This window comes from Protobothrops mucrosquamatus, unplaced genomic scaffold (assembly GCF_001527695.2).
Source record: "Protobothrops mucrosquamatus isolate PMUCROS unplaced genomic scaffold, P.Mucros_1.0 scaffold1671, whole genome shotgun sequence".
NCBI classification, from domain to species: domain Eukaryota; kingdom Metazoa; phylum Chordata; class Lepidosauria; order Squamata; family Viperidae; genus Protobothrops; species Protobothrops mucrosquamatus.
The window spans coordinates 295,264-314,007 of NW_015387828.1; the positions used below are offsets into that span (position 1 = coordinate 295,264).

Consider the following 18,744-nt stretch of genomic DNA (forward strand, 5'->3'; position numbering starts at 1 on the left):
GACCCCAAATTGTATGTTGCTAAGTGAAACATTCAAAAGTGAAATAAACAGTAAGCAACCCAAGCAGGTAAAAAATATTTGTAAATATTCTCCTGGGTCATAAAGAAAATATAAATAAATGTAGGTACACAATCTGTTATTGCCAGTCTTAGTTGCTAAATATTATTAACAAGACTTGTGTGACCTTTCCGTAACGGATATATTTTTACCGTATATGACACTCAAGGTATCTGTTTTGAACCTTAAAAAGCTTTTTAACATTTTGGCCATCTTGCAGCAATTTAGTCCAAGCTGTTACAAAAAAACCAACATATTTCTGGATTGTATTTTGAAAATATTCCTTTGACTTTCCATTTCGCCTTCTAAAGAACTCATCCGTGTTGCCTCTTTCAGTGCGTAAAATCAGGCGCAACTCACTTAAGAACTGCTTTGCTTAGCAGTTTAATATTCTGATCCCAATTGTGATCAAAAATTCAGGACCACCTGTAGTTTTCCTGCCGGCAGAAGCAGAACTTTCCCTTCCATGGAAGCTCATAAAACTCATGTTGATTTCCAATACAAAAGAGCTACAAAGCTCTAGAAATGGAGGCAATCTTTGCCCCAAACACCCGCCTGTATGTTACAGCCCTACAATTTAAGGCAGACATGTCTGACACAAGGCTCAGGGGCCGGATGCGGCCCGCGAAGTGGTTTCATGTGGCCCGCGAAGCCATCCTGGAAACACTGAGGCAACGCCCCCCCCCGCTGCCTTGGCCCTGGCCCAGCCGGGAGCCAATGTACAATTTTGTGGTGGCCATCTATGCTGAAACGCATTCAGTCTCCCTCTCACTTTGCCCTGGTACCCATCATGAACAACCAGGCTAAGGAGAGCAAGCACAGCAGTAGCAGCCTTGAGGAGGAGGTAAGTGCAGCTGGGCGCCCCCTTGGGGAAGTGGGGCTGGGCTTGGTGCCACGGGTGCTCGAGGGCCAGGCTGGGCATTTGACCTCTGCTGCCCAGGGCTCCGGGCAGCCCGCACCACCATCCAGCCCCCTCCACATGGCCTGAGAGGAACAGTGAGGCTCCTCCAGTGGACCATGCCTTGGCACTGGCCCTGGTCCCACCCCCTTCTGCCAGAGACCCTCGGATCTGTCCCACTCCTGCCCAGGCCCCCACAGGCACCATTGACGCAAATGATGTAGAGCTGGCCACACCCACCCAGTAGGCCACACCCACTCCATCCACACCCACCCAATAGGCTGCACCCACCCTGGCCACACCCACCTGGCCCCCCAAGGGCAACTGCAATGCTGATGCGGCCCTCAATGAAATTGAGTTTGACACCCCTGATTTAAGGCATTCGTTTAAGAATTTGTTCAGCTCCATAATGACAAGGATAATTTTTGCCATCCATTGCCCCGAAAGCCATTTCTGAGAGCGGCTGTCTTCTTGATTTACAGTGTTTAGTCTCCAGAAGCACACCACCATTTGAAATTCCATTTGAAACTAAGAAGCTGAGCAGACTTCTCTATTATCTGTTCTCCTTCTCCATTCCTGCCTCCCTGTTTCCGATCTCCCATTTGTTACTGTTCTCCACCAGCACGGAAGTAATTTATTACACAACCGTATTTTACCTTTTTTTTTAAAAAAAAAAAAAGACAATCCAAACGGAATGAAATTATCAGGTGTACAATCCTGATTTCCACTTTACAACCGCAATCCAAGACCTTATAACTGACTTGACACAGCATAAGAGTAATGATATACGTTACTTTGTTGCACCGGCTTGCCTGGGGGAGTGTGTATGTGTATAAAAGTGTGTTTGTTTCCTTGAATTATTTCCCACTGTTGACCAGAGCTGGGCGGAAGGGTTTGAGCCAGCCGCACCTAGCCCCCCCTTTTTGGGGGGTTCCCCCTTTTTGGGGGTTCCCTCTTTTGGGGGGTTCTGGGGCGCTTAGAAAGCAAGGGGTGTTAACCTTGAACTCTCGTGCTCCAACGGGTTGTGAATGGTGTGTGGTTTGTGGTTGCTCCTTATATATTTCCCGCTGTTGACCAGAGAAGGAGGAAACTGAGTGGTTCCCTTTTACTGCAAAATAAGATTCTTCGTACACTAAAACCAGGAAGCTAATGGCAAAATAATCCCTCCTTGGACCTGCTGGTCTCCACAAAACAAACCGCTTCAAGGAAACAATTGAGATCGTTAAAAAAACCCAGCTTTCTTAAACTTGCGTCATGCACATTTTTTTCCTCTTCCCTTGCAGACTGGCAACTAAATGCGTGAACTGACCCACCTATTGTGAGGTTCAATGAGGCAAGATGAATGTTTTGTCTATAATGGTTTTGTGCATTGCCAAGCACAAATTACTATTGGATGCTGTAGTCATCAAAACATTCTGAAAACACCGGCTGATGCACTGGAAAAAAGAAATAACCTTCATTGAGAAGAATTCAGAAGATGGTAGGACGTGGCTCCAGAGAGGACATGGTGAGAAGATTGATGCAAGAAGTCTACTGAACAGAACTCATGTGCCAAAATACTGCAATAATTAGAAAGAAAGAGAGCATCATTAAGATGGGCCTAATTTTGCTCCTGTTCTTTGCTCACAGCACATCGAGAGGAAGGTGATAGAAAGTTTCAGGTTAATTTTGAACCCCCCCCCCCCCCGACTCCACAATAACTCTGGATGCTTTGCTGGAGGAAAATAAGGTATATCAAGAAAAAGAAGATAACTGAATGGAAGACAGAACTAAAAAGACTGAACAATAACAAAACAAAACCTTATTTATTAAATTTATAAGTCGCCCAGAGTTGCTGTTGCAGTGACATGAGTGGCATATAAATTTAATAAAGAAATAAACAAATAGTGCACCATTGACTAGGCACAGGTAATGGGATGTGTGAATGACCTTGGAAGACAGGAAGAAGAACCATAATCTAGACACCAGTCTGATAAACAAAATTTGAATCCAAAGAAGGAGTAGAGGTGGAGGAAGCACTATAGGACATGACCAGGCTGAGCCTGAGGGCAGGGTCAAATGCATCATCAGTCTGGAGTCCCTATGACCCCACAAGAGATCTAAGTCCAGCTGACCTTGAAGTCCGTTCTCTTCTCTGGTGCCAATTCACATTGACTGTTAGTAGGCAATATTAGACAATTCTTGTATAGGTAGTATGAAATAAACTCTCAGTGCTTTTGAAGTCTATCCTGGCTCCTACTTTTGTGCACTTGACAAGCATTCAGAAGGGATCCTCTCCAGATTTCAGGAAAGTGAAATTGAAGGATGGAAGGGTACAAGATTCAGTCAAGGTAACCTTACAATAAAGAACTCTGAAAGAATTAGTACTCATAGTTGTGCCTGTTGTCTGGACTACCTCAAAGGGCTTACACCTTCTTCCCATCATGCACCATCAATCAACCGCTGTGTTCGAGAACTTGGTGTGAACATTTCTGCAGGATTGAGACACACATCTTTGTACAGATGACACTGCCTAAGTGCTTTTTCTACCCCATTCAGTATTGATCATAAAGATATGCAGCTTAAATTTAGGGTTCTGCCTACTCTAGTCTCTTTCCCAACAATTAAGCTGGATCCATTCCTCGCTTTTTACCAAGAAACAACGTAGTGCTTCAATTTAAAATGCATCCTCTAATAATCTAGTTCATATTAGAATAGTTTCCACCAAAAACAAATCAGGCAATAGAGTGTCTTGAACATTAGGGGGAAAAAAATTGATGGAGGAAAACCTAATCCATGCAGAACATTGTCATTTCTAACAGAAGACATTTCAACTGGATCCTTTCTAATCTAACAAACTTTTTTTCTGACTAGGCTCAATATGATTTCCAATCAAAACTATTGAAAGGTCTAATATAGCAGAGGTCCCCAACCTTTTGGGCACTAGGGATCGGTTCTGTGGAGAGAGGTTTTTCCACTGACCGGAGGGGGTGTGGTTTTGTGTGCTGCCTGCATCCTGTGGATGGGGCTTTCCTTGTTTGTGCGGACCGGTTGCTGGCAGGCCGCGACCCGGTACCGGTCCACAGACCAGGGATTGGGGACCCCTGTACTCTAGGTAAGAAAACTTTTACAGAGCCTGGAATTTCACATGATAAGAGAGTTTGCTCCTAGTAGAAAGATGTCTCTCTTGATAATCATTTTAATGCAAAAAAAAGAAACAGTTTTCATTCCAGTTTTTTTTTCTGGATAATTTTAATATATTGGAAAATTTCCCAAGTAAAATTGTGGAGAACTACTGTTATGGGTAGACAATCCAGGCTTAATTTTTACACTCAATTCCAGTCAACTTTTGCTGATTGAGTGTATCAAAGCTTTGGTTAAAACATTTGAACATTCCCCCATGCTGTTTGGGAAATTCTGAGAGTTGAAGTCCACACGTGTTAAAGTCCAAATGTATCAGGAGTCATATTATAACAGTTGAGTAGGAGAGGAAAAATGTATCACAGAGGTGGCAATTCCATTGTGTCCTACAGCAGAAGTGTCCAACCTTGACAACTTGGCTGGCTCGGGAATTCTAGAAGTTGAAGTCCACAAGTTTTAAAGTTGCCAAGGTTGGGCACCCTTCTCCAAATGTATCTAAACTGGGCGGGGGGTTGTCTCCTTTCTTCATATTATCTCAAGTGGTATGACTTTTTTTTTAAAGGATAAATTATATTTAAAATGGACTAGACCTGGACAAACTACTTCAGCCTTCAACAGACTCTTTCTTGCTCTCCAGAAAAGAAACTGCTGCATTAAATTCCCAGGAAACATTTATCAGCATATGCTACGAGCTATATCGGAGGCCAACAGTGACACTGATTTAAAACAGTATAAGATCTGTGCTGTCGACTTCAATTGAAAAACCTAGGATGTAACAAGCTACTCACCACAAGTAGAGACATAAAATAATGGCTCTCTATGCTTTCCATATTTAATTTTTATTCCAGTTGAAAAAAAACCAAGCAAATAGATAATAGATAAAGTAAATATAGTAGTTTTATGTGCCTTCATTCCATATGAACAAAAAATAAGGTTCCTGATTTTTATTCCACTAAGACTACATGACAGATAAAACATGGATTATTCTTTGCTGTAAAATATAGATTTTTCAAAAAGCCATTATTATGTCTCCAATGGTTGTATATGCCACCTTGCAATACTTGCTGCATAATGTAGATAGATGCAACCTTTATCTAGACCACTATAGATCCATTTCAGTCTCTAAGATTTTTGCTTTATTGATTTGTTTTTTCTATCAGATACAATCTACAATGATTGATGCACATAATCACAATATACTGCATCCAGTTTTGGTCACCACGATGTGAAAAAGATGTTGAGACTCTAGAAAGAGTACAGAGAAGAGCAACAAACATGATTAGGGGACTGGAGGCTAAAGCATATAAGGAACGGCTGCTGGAATTGGGTATGTCTAGTTTAATGAAGAGAAGGACGAGGGGGGACATGACAGCAGTGTTCCAGTATCTCAGGGGCTGCCCCAAAGAAGAGGGAGTCAAGCTATTCTCCAAGGCGCCTGAAGGCAGGACAAGAAGCAACGGATGGAAAATAATCAAGGAGAGAAGCAACTTAGAACTAAGGAGAAACTTCCTGACAGTTAGAACAATTAACCAGTGGAACAACCTGCCTCCAGAAGCGGTGAATGCTCCAACCCTGGAAGTTTTTAAGAAGAGACTGGACAGCCATTTGTGTGAAATGGTATAGGGTTTCCTGCCTGAGCAGGGGGTTGGACCAGATGACCTCCAAGGTCCCTTCCAACTTTATTATTATTATTATTATTACTAGCTGTACCCGGCCACACATTGCTGTGGCTCAGTCTGGTTAAATGGAAAAGAAAGAAAAGAGAAAGCGCACGTTTGTAATATATTTAATTTCACAATGCTTGTGGGTATACCAACAGATGACGCTGTTTTTCAAAAAAAGAATGTTTTTACCTTTTACCTGTCACAGGTGTGACATGTATATAATAGTAGGTATATAGAAACACGTGAGTATTCGAATGCAACGTTGTGTCAAAATTTCAAAGCAATCGGTGAAGAACTTTCAGAGATTTAAGATTTTGAACAAACGAATATTTACATTTTTATTTATATATAAGATGATGATGATGATGATGATGATGATGATGATGATGATGATGATGATGATGATGATGATGATGATGATGATGATGATGATGATGTGCAACCCTGAATCTGGAGATCCCCATTTCAAACCTTTAGATGGAAACTATTCCTTCCTCACCAATAGCCATTTCATCCAAGGAACCTTCTTAAGAAGTTTGTGGAAGACCCACTTCAATTCCTTCTTATTCCATATCAAGGTGAAGCCTTTCAAGGAACAAAATAGGAAACCTTAATCATCTGCAACTTGTGCTCCTAATGTGTCAAAGGAGGGCAAATGGAGGTTTTGACCCATTCTGGGAGGTTCTGAGACAAAAAAAAAGGATGTTGACAGCTGCATTTCTTTGCACCCTGTTCCAAGTAGCAATGCAAGAGATATAAAAATACCTCTAGTTCCCCCTCATAATCCAGATGTCATTCTATATGGAAAGTGCTTTAGAGTTTTTAAGATCATTGGAGCCACTTCCTATTGCCTATGTTTGCTTTATTTAAAGGGTCCATTATTGGGACAATGGCATTAATTAGTCCCATTCAAATAAATGGGGAAAAGTGATCTCATTGGAAACTAAAATTCCCTTAACAATGCGGTAATTACCTCATATTAGCACAGTACTTAATGTAAGAAGCTTGCAGTTCAATATTGCTTTTATATTAATTCAACCAAAAAGGAAGCTGTGGGAAGAGGAGGAATAGGAATTATCAGTAATGTATCAAGTCTTTTGGAATTATATTTGGGGTCAATACAAATCTTTAGAAATAATCGGTTAAAGGGTGGTGATCTTGCAAAGCTCTGCCTTTGCACTTCGAAGTGTAAGTTTCTTTATTTGGAATATATTGAAGTAGGGCAATTGTCAAATATATTTCATACTACTATCAGTGATTTTTCACAGTGAAGGCTTAGACAAATATCTTTCCTATCATACCCAAGCACTTATTTTCCATTTTATTATTATCATCATCATCATCATCATCATCATCATCATCATCATCATCATCATCGACAAAAAAGCCTGGAGAGTGAACATGGCAGTGCCTGGAGACAGCAGAATAGACGAGAAAGAACTGGAGAAGATAACAAAATACAAAGACCTAAAAATAGAAATAGAAAGACTGTGGCAAAGGCAAGCAAGAGTAGTACCAATAGTAATAGGCGCCTTGGGTGCAATCCCTAAACAACTGGAGCACCACTTGGACACCATCATCAGCACTGACAAATTCGCCATCAGTCAATTGCAAAAGATGGCCTTACTAGGAACTGTTTCCATCCTGCGACGAGATCTGTAATACCATCAAACATCCACATCTGCCCAGGGCTTTTTTTCTTATAGAACGCCCAGAACGGAGTTCCGGCACCTTTTTTGGATGGAATCTTGTAGGGTAGGCAAGGCGGGTTGTATGATGTGTGTGAGTTCTGGCACCTTTTTTTTTTAGAAAAAAAGCACTGCATCTGCCTATCCCAGGTCCTTGGGAAGGACTTGATAGGTAGACAAAAATGCCAAATCCAGTCCGAACATCTGGCTGACTGTGCGATGATTAATAATAATAATAACAATAACAACAACAACAATAATAATATATACACAGAGACATACTTACATATACATACATACATACACAGTAGATCATTAGGCTAGCTACTGCAAGAAGATTGCACAGACTGATTACAAACAATGGCATGACAAGGCAACAACAATAGTGCATTGGAAGACCTGCGAGAAATACCATTTGCCTGCAAGCAAGAACTGGTGGGACCATAAAATAGAGAAAATAATAGAAAATAAAGACACTAAAATGCTTCGGGACTTTAGAATTCAAACAGACAAGCACCTGCCACTTAACACTCCAGACGTAACAATTGTTGATAAGAAAGACAAAAGAAGATGTGGATAGTCAACATGGCAGTTCCTGGAGGCAGCGGAGGAGAAAGAATCTGCTTGGAATTCCTCGATGTGAGAATTGGCACACATCCCAGCCCAGCCAGGGAAGAACCTTTATTGCCTACTACGAGGACAGAGCATTCGCTACCTTCTGCCTGAGTGAGGATGGCACTTCGTTCAAACCTGCTGCCTCTTCAATGGACCAATTAATGAAAGGGTAAAATATAGGCTGGAGAAAACAACTGTGAGATGGATTCAAAATGGTCAGAAGGACTGCACCTGGAGAATCTTCCTAAATGGTTAAACATTATTTTAGGGAGCAGAACTAAGTGTAGTTCCAGAGGCTTTAGTCGGGGTCCTGGATCCCGGGCTTTTCAACATTTCCCACTAATGACAAGGGTTGAGGAGGTGATTAAGAGAGTTGCAGAAAACCAGAAGACTTTGGAAATGAAGGAGAAGATTTAAAAGATACAGACAGACAGACAGACAGACAGACAGACAGGATGCATATGGAGATGAGAAGGAAGGAAGGAAGGAAGGAAGGAAGGAAGGAAGGAAGGAAGGAAGGAAAGAAGATTCTCATTGGTAGATTAAGGGTTGATGAATTACCTGTTGTCATACATCTATTTTAAGTTCAAGCAATAAATTTAACTGATAGGTTAGAGCAAGATGTTTACTTTTCTAGCATGTGTTATCTAGAACATTTATGCATTTTAAATGAACTGGTATGTCTTTATTGTCAGCAGAACAAGCTGCTTAAAATATCTCCCAAGAGATTTTATTTTTTCCATGCTTTGTGGAGGAAACTTTGATGCCCGGTCTAAGAAAACCAAATCAGTGGTATTTTGGGTAGGTTTCTTGGTAAAATATGGGCCTTTGAGGAAGAAAGCTTGGTACCATCAGGACAAAGATTATTGGGGGATTGGGGTTTGCAGATTGCTATCTGAAAAGGGCATAAATAAAAATAATTTAGCTGCTCCTGTGTTGAAAGTACTGAAATCCTTAATCCTGGGAGGATTAATTTTTTTGCAAGGATGGAAGGGAAGGAAATGATTTTCTCAACTTTAAAAAAAAATTGCGGAAAAATTTCCCTCACAAAGTTGCGACCTACGTACAGTTGCGGACCTGCGCCTTTTTCGCCGAGCCCTGAAGGCCCATCTATTCCGTGCGGCCGGCCTGGCGTAGTTTGATTATGTTTTAGTGGGGGTTTTTGTATGGGTGTGTTTTTAGAACAGGCCCGTTATTTAATTTGATTTTAGAACTGCCTATATTTATCATGGTTTTTATTATNAATAAATAAATAAATAAATAAATAAATAAACCCATGCACCAAACCCATGAAACTGAAAAGGGTTGAAACATGTAAAGTCTGCCCAGTATTTTCTTAAAGCATTTAAGGGACAAGTTGGTTCTAGGACTCTAATTTAGGCCTTTTGTTTTACGATAAAATGCTCTGTGTGTAATAAGCTTCCAACAATACGACTGAATTTTAAAAAAAATCTAGTACGGCACAATTGGCTCGCAGAATGTTCAAGGATGGTGCATCTCCTTGTCATTTGGAACAGGAAAATCAGTTCAAATTGGAACGATTAAAAGATTGTATAAATGCACATACGCCTACGCAGGGGCATGCACACATATTTTCAGCATGTGAAGAATACAGGTTCCCCAATTGTCCTTATGCATCACGTAGAGAGTTCGTGCTTTTCAGAAACTAGGATATGTGCAACACACAGCTTGGAAGCTTCTTGAGGGCTTGCCAGCTGCTAATTTTAACCAAGATTTTTGGACTGGTCATATAAAAACCGGATGAAGATGAAATTTTTAATACTGCTGGTCTAATTCACCCTTTGCTTTCAGCCTGATATGAAAAGGGATGGAGTTTGTATGCACCAGAAATGTCTGGGCGGTATAAAATCTTTTTGACCTCTTTGTTGTTAGTTGCGAAGTCGTGTCCGACCCATCGCGACCCCATGGACAATGTTCCTCCAGGCCTTCCTGTCCTCTACCATCTTCTGGCGTCCATTTAAGCTCACGCCTACTGCTTCATCCAGCCACCTCATTCTCAGTCGTCCCCTTCTTCTATTGCCCTCAATTTTTCCCAGCATTTAAACTCTACATTATTAGAGATGGACCAGCAGAAGAAAAAAACTGAGCTTCAACATCAGTCAGGTAAAGGTTTTCTAGAAGGGACTTTGAAAAAAAGCTAGGCAAAGCTCTCGCAATGGGCCCAAGTAAGGTTTGAGTGGTAGGATGTGAAAACCCCAAAATATTCTCCTACTGTTCCCATCCTTCTCAGATGCTCCATATCCTGAATCATCTTGGTGGCCTCTTGGTGTTTGTTCAGCCAACCTTCCTCTCTTTAATCCCAGCCGCCTGCCTTAACCTTGGATTTCTCCTCTGTTTGTCCTATCAAAACAGTCTTATTAACCTCTAAAGCTCTGTTCCCCTTCGCAGTAACCTCCAGCGTAGTTTAGAAAAAGGGCAGATTTTGTTTCCTGACTGTCTTTGAAATGTGTAAGTTTCAAAGTAAGTTGCCATGAACGTTGTTGTTGTTTTTTTGCTCTTTTGGGAATGATCTTTTGCCGAAACGCATATAAGGAGATAGAGATGAAATATATTTGCACCTCAATTTGCTAGTTTATTGGGGTTGAGGTTCTTCTCTTTTTTTCTCTGGAGGCTAAAACATATAAGGAATGGTTGCTGGAATTGGGTACGTCTAGTTTAATGAAGAGAAGGACGAGGGGGGACATGATAGCAGTCTTCCAATATCTCAGGGGCTGCCCCAAAGAAGAGGGAGTCAAGCTATTCTCCAAAGCGCCTGAGGGCAGGACAAGAAGCAATGGACGGAAACTCATCAAGGAGAGAAGCAACCTAGAACTAAGGAGAAACTTCTTGACAGTGAGAACAATTAACCAGTGGAACAACCTGCCTCCAGAAGCAGTGAATGCTCCAACACTGGAAGTTTTTAAGAAGAGACTGGATAGCCATTTGTTCGAAATGGTATAGGGCAGTGGTGGCGAACCTATGGCACGGGTGCCAGAGGTGGCACTCAGAGTCCTCTCTGTGGGCACGCGCGCCATCGCCCCAGTCCTAGGCCTTCAGCTGGGTTTTATAAAACCTTTTCGCTTTAGGTCTCCGCTGCCATGTGCAAAAAAAAAAAAAAGGTTCAATCAGTCAATTTCAACTTCTCGTGGGAAAAAAAAGATCTTGCAAAGTTGGAATTGATTGATTGAACTTTTTAGTCCCACCCAGTCTGCCGTTACCACCGCAGTCACGCCCACCCAATGGGCCATGCCCACCCAATGGGCCACGCCCACCCAATGGGCCACACCCACCCGGCACTCGACGATGCATAAGTGGGTTTTGGGTTGCAATTTGGGCACTCAGTCTCTAAAAGGTTCGCCATCACTGGTATAGGGTTACCTGCCTGAGCAGGGGGTTAGACTTGATGATCTCCAAGGTCCCTTCCAACTTTATTATTATTATTAATTTTTTGAGTTTTCAATATGCAAACTAAGTGCCCTGGATATTTATCTCCACCAAGTCCATTACGAGGTACACACTTGAAGATCAGCAGGCATTGTCAGAATAAATGGAATTATAATCTTACATTGGAAGGCAATTAACATTGTCATTTCCTAGTTCCCAAGTGTTAATATTTTGTTCTGTCTAATCACACCGCAGCTCAGAATTTAAACAAACTAAGATAACATTCTCCTTCTCTGCATGTTAATACGAAGCATAATGCACACTAATCCACGGGATGATGCTCTCTTTGCCGTAAGCCTGATTCCATTCATCTTTTCAGATGGCTGTCACAACAGGGGAAAATCAACTTATTTCTTCCCTAGTGAATTTTTATTGTGCTATAGGATATTGATGGGTATATATTTGAAAGTATTGATCTTCATAACAATGGAACCATGGAAACCTGCCAAGGGCCCCAACATCTACAGCTACAACATCTCCTAAAATACCATATTATGTTTCTCTCGGCTTATTGTTTTTATGCTTCCCTCACAACAGCCAGCATTGGAACCCCATACTGGTCCCCTAATTTGATGGTTTTTAATTGTGCTTGGATTCCAGCCCCCAGCATTCCCAATTAGGAATGTTTCCAACTGGAATTCTGAGCAATGCAATTATCACATGTCTGGAATGCAGGAGAGTGAAGAAACATGAATCTGATCAAATGGATTGCTTTAATATTTCTTATAGCGATGAGCAGAGCAGGGCTCCAGACAGCTCTGTCAGGGATTTATAGCTAAACATTTGTTTTTAGTGTATGAATCTAGAGAACCATAAACACCTAAGTAAAGAGATAAATGGTCTAGCTATTTCAGAGTGCAATTACCTGTTACAGTTGGATATGGATTACTAAATAAAAAGACCAACACAAATAACAAACTCTACACCTAATTTTTTTAAAAAATGTAAAGCGCCGAAGCAGTAATCAAAACTGGAATGCATAACATCATGTGTACCATCAAATTTCAGATCAAATTAACCCAACAAAGATCTATAAGGTTATTACAATTATTTTGTAATAATAGGCGTGATACAATTGGCTGCATACTGAATGGTGGAAAAAGCAGTTTGTTTATTTGTTTTAATTAAGTTAGAGTGGCAACTGCTGAAATTAAATAGGTATGGATCTGAGTTAGTCCTTTGATTGGCAGTAATTGGCAGTTCCTAGAAGAGAAGAAGAAGGATCATGAACCTAAAAGGACCTCCAGAATTAAACCAAACATTAAACACATGGATTCCAACCAAACCATCTGGTATTTGCAGCCAGACAAGCCATCTGCTTCTCTCGACGAAAAATATTCAACCCTGGAGTAGAAAAAGGAAAGATTGTCTGTTCTACCACACATTTCTCTACATTCTTCCTGGTCTGCACCTAACTAAACTACAATATTGGGTTGGGCAGCATTTGGGATTCAAAGAGGCAAAGCAGCATCAGAGGGTGTGGGTGCTCCAATAACCATATTCCACGACTTTTTAAAGCAGCTGCATCTTCTCCTAATATTACAGAGGCAGAAAGTTTGATTCGAGGTGTCAATTTTATAGGAATAATAATAATAATAATAATAATAATAATAATAATAATAATAATAATAATAATAATAATAAAAAAAACTTGGAAGGAACCTTGGAGGTCATCGAGTCCAACCCCCTGCTCAACCAGGAAACCCTATACCATTTCAGACAAATGGCTGTCCAGTCTCTTCTTAAAAACTTCCAGTGTTGGAGCATTCACCGCTTCTGGAGGCAGGTTGTTCCACTGGTTAATTGTTCTAACTGTCAGGAAGTTTCTCCTTAGTTCTAGGTTGCTTCTCTCCTTGATCAGTTTCCACCCGTTGCTTCTTGTCCTGCCTTCAGGTGCCTTGGAAAATAGCTTGACTCCCTCTTCTTTGGGGCAGCCCCTGAGATATTGAAACACTGCTATCATGTCCCCCCTCGTCCAGCAAAAAACAACAACCCCACTCATTAGATAGAACAGATTCGCTTAGCAACTGCCATGTTTGCCTAATCAGCGCAATAATAGTCATAAAACTGGATGCAGAAGTGCTTGAGCCTTGCACCTCGTACAGTTCTGGATAGTTGTGCCCAATGCATTTTTACTTGAACCTATTTCTTTTCTTGGAACTTTTTCATTCTGGTTGTGTTTCAGGAGCTCGCTTAACCCTTTGAACTAGAATTTCAGGCTACCTGGAGTTGCAGAAAATAAAATCCACGCCACGATTCTCTTGAACAAAGTTACAACCAAAAGAAATTTTCTGGATAAATATGCATAGAATTGGACTTCAGGACACAAGGAATACATTTTAATTGAGCCTAATCATTCCATTATTTTGTAGAGAATTGGTTCTGTTTTTATTGCCTGTTGGACGTAATGAGCTTTACATCCGTTTCTCCTCTAAGCTAGCACAGAACCAGACTGTTTATAAACTAGTTGATTTTTTTTTATTATTATTATTCAGAAATCTGCAATTTAAGCTTATTTTTACATTACTAAGAATAGTTCCATTTTAAACTCAAAAAGTCCTTTCCTTCCTTCCTAATTATACTGAATCATTGTTGCACAATAAAACAAATGAGCAATATTGGCCGACAAGGCAGTTTCCATCCTGTCCTTGTGCAAACACATACTTCTGTACTCTAAATTATCTCTTTTTCTCCCCAGAAGAACAAAAATATTCTATTCACACACATAACAAGCACATCTTTTTGTCTGTGTACCAAATCAAGTAGTAACATTTCGCGATTGTTATCAAAAACACTAAATTACAACAAGACAAAGCTAATGTGTCCATTATTGCAAAACAGAACTGAAATCATTAGCAAAGTCAATGAAATATGCTCTTTTAAGCGACAGTAAAGTCTTTACTACAGCTAGAACAAACTTACTTCCTTACACCCAGTTGAAAGTGTGTAGGTCTCTAGAAAACTAATCAAGGAGAGAACCAACCTAGAAATAAAGTGAAATTTCCTGACAGTGAGAACAATTAATCAATGGAACAGCTTGCCTCCAGAAGTTATGAATGCTCCAATACTGGAAGTTTTTAAGAAGAGATTGGACAACCATTTGTCCGAAATGGTATAGGGTCTCCTACTTGAGCAAGAGCTGGACTAGATGACCTCCAAGGTTCCTTCCAACACTATATATAAAGAATATAGAGCATCCTTGTTCATTATAATCAACAAACCAGGACAAGTTTTATCAACCTTGTTCCCTGAGACTCACATTAACTACTGCACAGCATGGTGAAATTATTTGCGAAGACCACTGTAGAACAGCCATCAGATTTGTGCATTGGTGTATTTAAATAAGAACCCTTTTTCTAATGAAGTTTCATGCATCAGCTGTCCAGGAGCTACAACTGAGTCAAAAATGCCATCCAGGACATAACTAAAATGGAAATGACTCTTTCACACTCATATTTTATACCAGCATTTTAACACATCTCAAATTAGTCAACACAAATCATCTTTTAATTAAGCACTGACTGCCCCCAAACTGCAACTCTACATAAATCTGTGTTCAAATATATATATATATATATTTAAAAAAGCTTGTGGCTTAGGACGATGGGAACCCAGTTTGAATTCCTACATCGAGGCTGCCAGATTTCTGTGCAATACAGGTTTCCATGGTCTAAACAGCCGTAAAATCCTCTCTCACTCGTGCTGCTATTTAGCAGCCGGTTGCATTTGAATAGCTCAAATCAACATGTTTTCCTCAATTTGCGGGAAGGTTGCAAATTATGATCATCTGACTGTGTTGTTGTTAGTTGCGAAGTCGTGTCCGACCCATCGCGACCCCATGGACAACGTTCCTCCAGGCCTTCCTGTCCTCTACCATCTTCTGGAGTCCATTTAAGCTCACGCCTACTGCTTCAGTGACTCCATCCAGCTACCTCATTCTCTGTCGTCCCATTCTTCTATTGTCCTCCATCTTTCCCATCTGACTGTAGGACACTGTAACCATCATAAAAGCAAGAACTGTGATTACATGAATCTGGGTTGTGGTGTGACAATCATAACTTCAAGAATGGATTGTAAGTCACTTTTTCCAAGTCCATTGTAACTTAGAACCATTGTTAAATGAACGGCTGTAAGCCAAAGACTACTAAACTAGGTAGAGGTGAACTGGAGCAAGCTTGCACCGGCTCACAAGAGCTGATTGTTAAATTTTCTAGAATTTTGCAAGCAGGTTGAGAGCAGAGCTGAGGCCAATGCACAATGCCCTGATCAGCTCTTCCATGGCTAACATAGTGGGACAGCAGCAGTGGAGCCCGCAGAGATAGTGCTTAAACATTTGCTAGTACACCACTGCTACTTGAAAAAACCAGCAGTATTAATTTTCCAAAACTAAATTGCAACAGATTATTCAATAAACCCTAATGAGAAGGAAGGACTCCCTGGAGAAGAGCCTAATGCTGGGAAAGATTGAAGGCAAGAGAAGAAGGGGACGACAGAGAAGGAGGGGGCTGGATGGAGTCACTGAAGCAGTAGGCGTGAGCGTCAATGGACTCCAGAAGATGGTAGAGGACAGGAAGGCCTGGAGGAACGTTGTCCATGGGGTCGCGATGGGTCGGATACAACTTCGCAACTAACAACAGCAATTCAATAAACAATATTCTGGCTCATTGCTCCATTTAATGGAGATCTTTTAGATGGTCCAGCCTTCTCTAACTGAACCCTGTAGAACCACTGAGGCAGCAACTCACAAGTTCTAAGGCCATGAACCAAAATTGAGGAAAAGTTAGCAGGAGATGTAAAGAAATGATGTTCCTACCATATCAGACCTGGAGGGCCCTCCAAGAAACAAACAGGAAAAAAAGAATCTTGCAATGTTGCTCATAGAAAATTAAACTTTTGAAGCAATCATCAAAGAGATAGTGAAAAGAAGCACATAAGTAAAGACAGACTGAAGTTTTCTTCCTGGAATCTGCATTGCATGCAATATATGAACCCCGTCAATCAGTGCAAACAGTTTGATATTGATATTTTACTGAAAAATGCTCTGATAAGTCCAACTTTGGCTCTCTTGATAAGAAGTTGATAAGCAACTTGCAGGATGGGTAGAAAATAAGTTTTCACAGCCACCTTTCAGTCAAGGGAAATCAGAAAAAAAAGGTTTGTCAATTCAAAAGCTGTTTTTTCACCCAACACTTATATAAAAAAAACACCACTGTTTCAAAATGTGTCTTTGGTCTACCTTCTTCAAATAAAAGCAAAAGATATTGTTCTGTCCCAGCCTATGTGAGTCCTTGTTAACTCGCAAGGACAAACCCTCTTTTAACAAGTAGGCTGGAATTGCAGGGAAAACAAACCCCTTTTACTATTATGTACAGACCTGCAAAATGTCCCAAAAGCAAAGGCAAACGAAACACGATTCAAAAGGAGAACGGTCCCAAAGGCAAACAGAGCACGGTTCAAACGGAGAATTGCTCACAGGCAAGGCAAACAGAACATGATTCCATGAAACTTGAGTCCTTTGCAAACGGTTGCCTTCAGCAACCAGCACCGCCCACACCTTCCCTTTTTATTATGCAGCCCCAAGGCGTGGCTTCTCAATGTCTTCTCCTTCACCCTTGGAGTCACCCCATTGGCTCCCTCTGTCCTGTTCTTGTTGCCTGTCTGCATTTGCGAGCGTCTATGCTGTCTTCCAGCTGTGAGTCCTCAGAGTCTGACTCGGCTTCCCAGCACAGCTGGGTCTCAGCCTGAGCACGAGTGGAGGGGCCAGGCTCTTCATCAGATTGTAAGTCCTGGAGCTCATCAGAGCCTTCTTCTGACTCTGATGGCTCTCCAGGCTCCTCCTCCTCCTCCTCTGATTCCCTAGACTCAGCTGCCAGGTCCACTGACTGGCACGGAATCACAACAGATATCCAGAAAAAAGGAGATGCAGAAAAAAGAAGAAGAAAATGAAACATGACACTTACCGTAATCACTGTCATAGAAGACTATAAATTTTTGCCATCTCAGTTCCGTGACGAGCTTCAGCATCACATCGTTGAGCCGAACAGGTGGCCGGGCTGCTAAGGTGTATTCCTCTTCCTCTGGGCTAGGATTTAGGTGGCAGGCCGTCCGTGGAGAACCTCCGGTGTTGCGTTGGACAAAGAGGTGAGGGATGTGCATGGCATCTGTCAAAGACTGCAAGGCATTGGCGGAGGCACAACCAGTAGAAGTCACTAAGGCTAAAATCCCCAGGGTCATCAGGTCACAGGCTGGAAGAGAAGAAGAAGAAAAAGAAAAGGATTGTCAGTGAGGTGAAAAATGTAGACATTGTTAGCCAGATCACATCAAGCAACAAGGTAAACGTACTGAGACTTAGTGTGGTGGAATGTGGTCTGGATTCCCAAAGGAAGGGACTGCATTCCTAACAACCAAGAGACAGCGAAGTTTCAATAGTTTGGTTGGGAGGAAAAGAATTAAGATGGCTCCTCCCTAGAAGTTCTCAGAGTGTATCTTTAAGGATGCAAGTAGTGGCTTAAGTTGGCAAGATTTCTATCTATAGGTGAGGAACCATAAAGGAAATTACTTGGAAGTTACTCTGGGAGTTTTTCTTAGTCTTTGGAGCTTGATATCTAAAAAGGGCATGTGGTGATGCTTAGAGCTGAAACAAGTTGTGCATGTAGCCTCTTGTTCAAATATGCAATTTATGATGCTTTATGTTAAGCAGTGAGAGTTTTAAATTGCTTAACTCCTGGTTTTTAGCCTGGTGCCTTAACCATCAAACCTATGCCACTAATGGTGAACTGTCCAGTGCCAGTTGGAGTCTGGCAGTGTCCGAATTGAATTAAACTTACCATTTACTATTAAACAATACTAAAAGGACAAAAAATTCATCAATTGGAGGCCATGCATCCCACCACATTTAAGCCTAAAATGTTATAAAGTCTACCACGAATTCCACCACCTTAGGATTGTGACAACTTGACAAACCCCCATAGGATATGAATAAACCATCATTGAAAGCCAGAAAGATTAAAAGCTATTTAAACACTGATCTTAAATGCATATTGGTACAAATATGTTTTATCCCATAAAACAGCCAGATTCTTCCTTTGTCAGACTTTATCATAAGTAAATATTGAAGCTGAAGATATCTAAAGCACAGAAAGTTAGAATCCAGAATTTTCCGGAACTGCTAAATGCCAACCAAGATTATGGCCAACCCTTCATTTTTCCTTTTGTTCAGAAGAACAATTCTATTAAGAATATTACAATTCAAACCAAA

The 18,744-nt window shown here is 41.0% G+C and overlaps 1 protein-coding gene across 1 annotated transcript in view; it reads right to left on the reverse strand.

Annotated features, from left to right (window-relative positions):
- The window catches only part of GRID1 (glutamate ionotropic receptor delta type subunit 1), a 304,954-nt gene extending 287,231 nt beyond the window's left edge, over positions 1-17,723 (reverse strand). The window contains exon 1 of the mRNA XM_015822769.2: positions 17,447-17,723. Within this exon, the coding sequence (XP_015678255.2) occupies positions 17,447-17,720 (274 nt within the window). The 5' untranslated portion in view covers positions 17,721-17,723. The remainder of the gene's footprint in view (positions 1-17,446) is intronic.
- Positions 17,724-18,744: the final 1,021 nt, after the last annotated feature.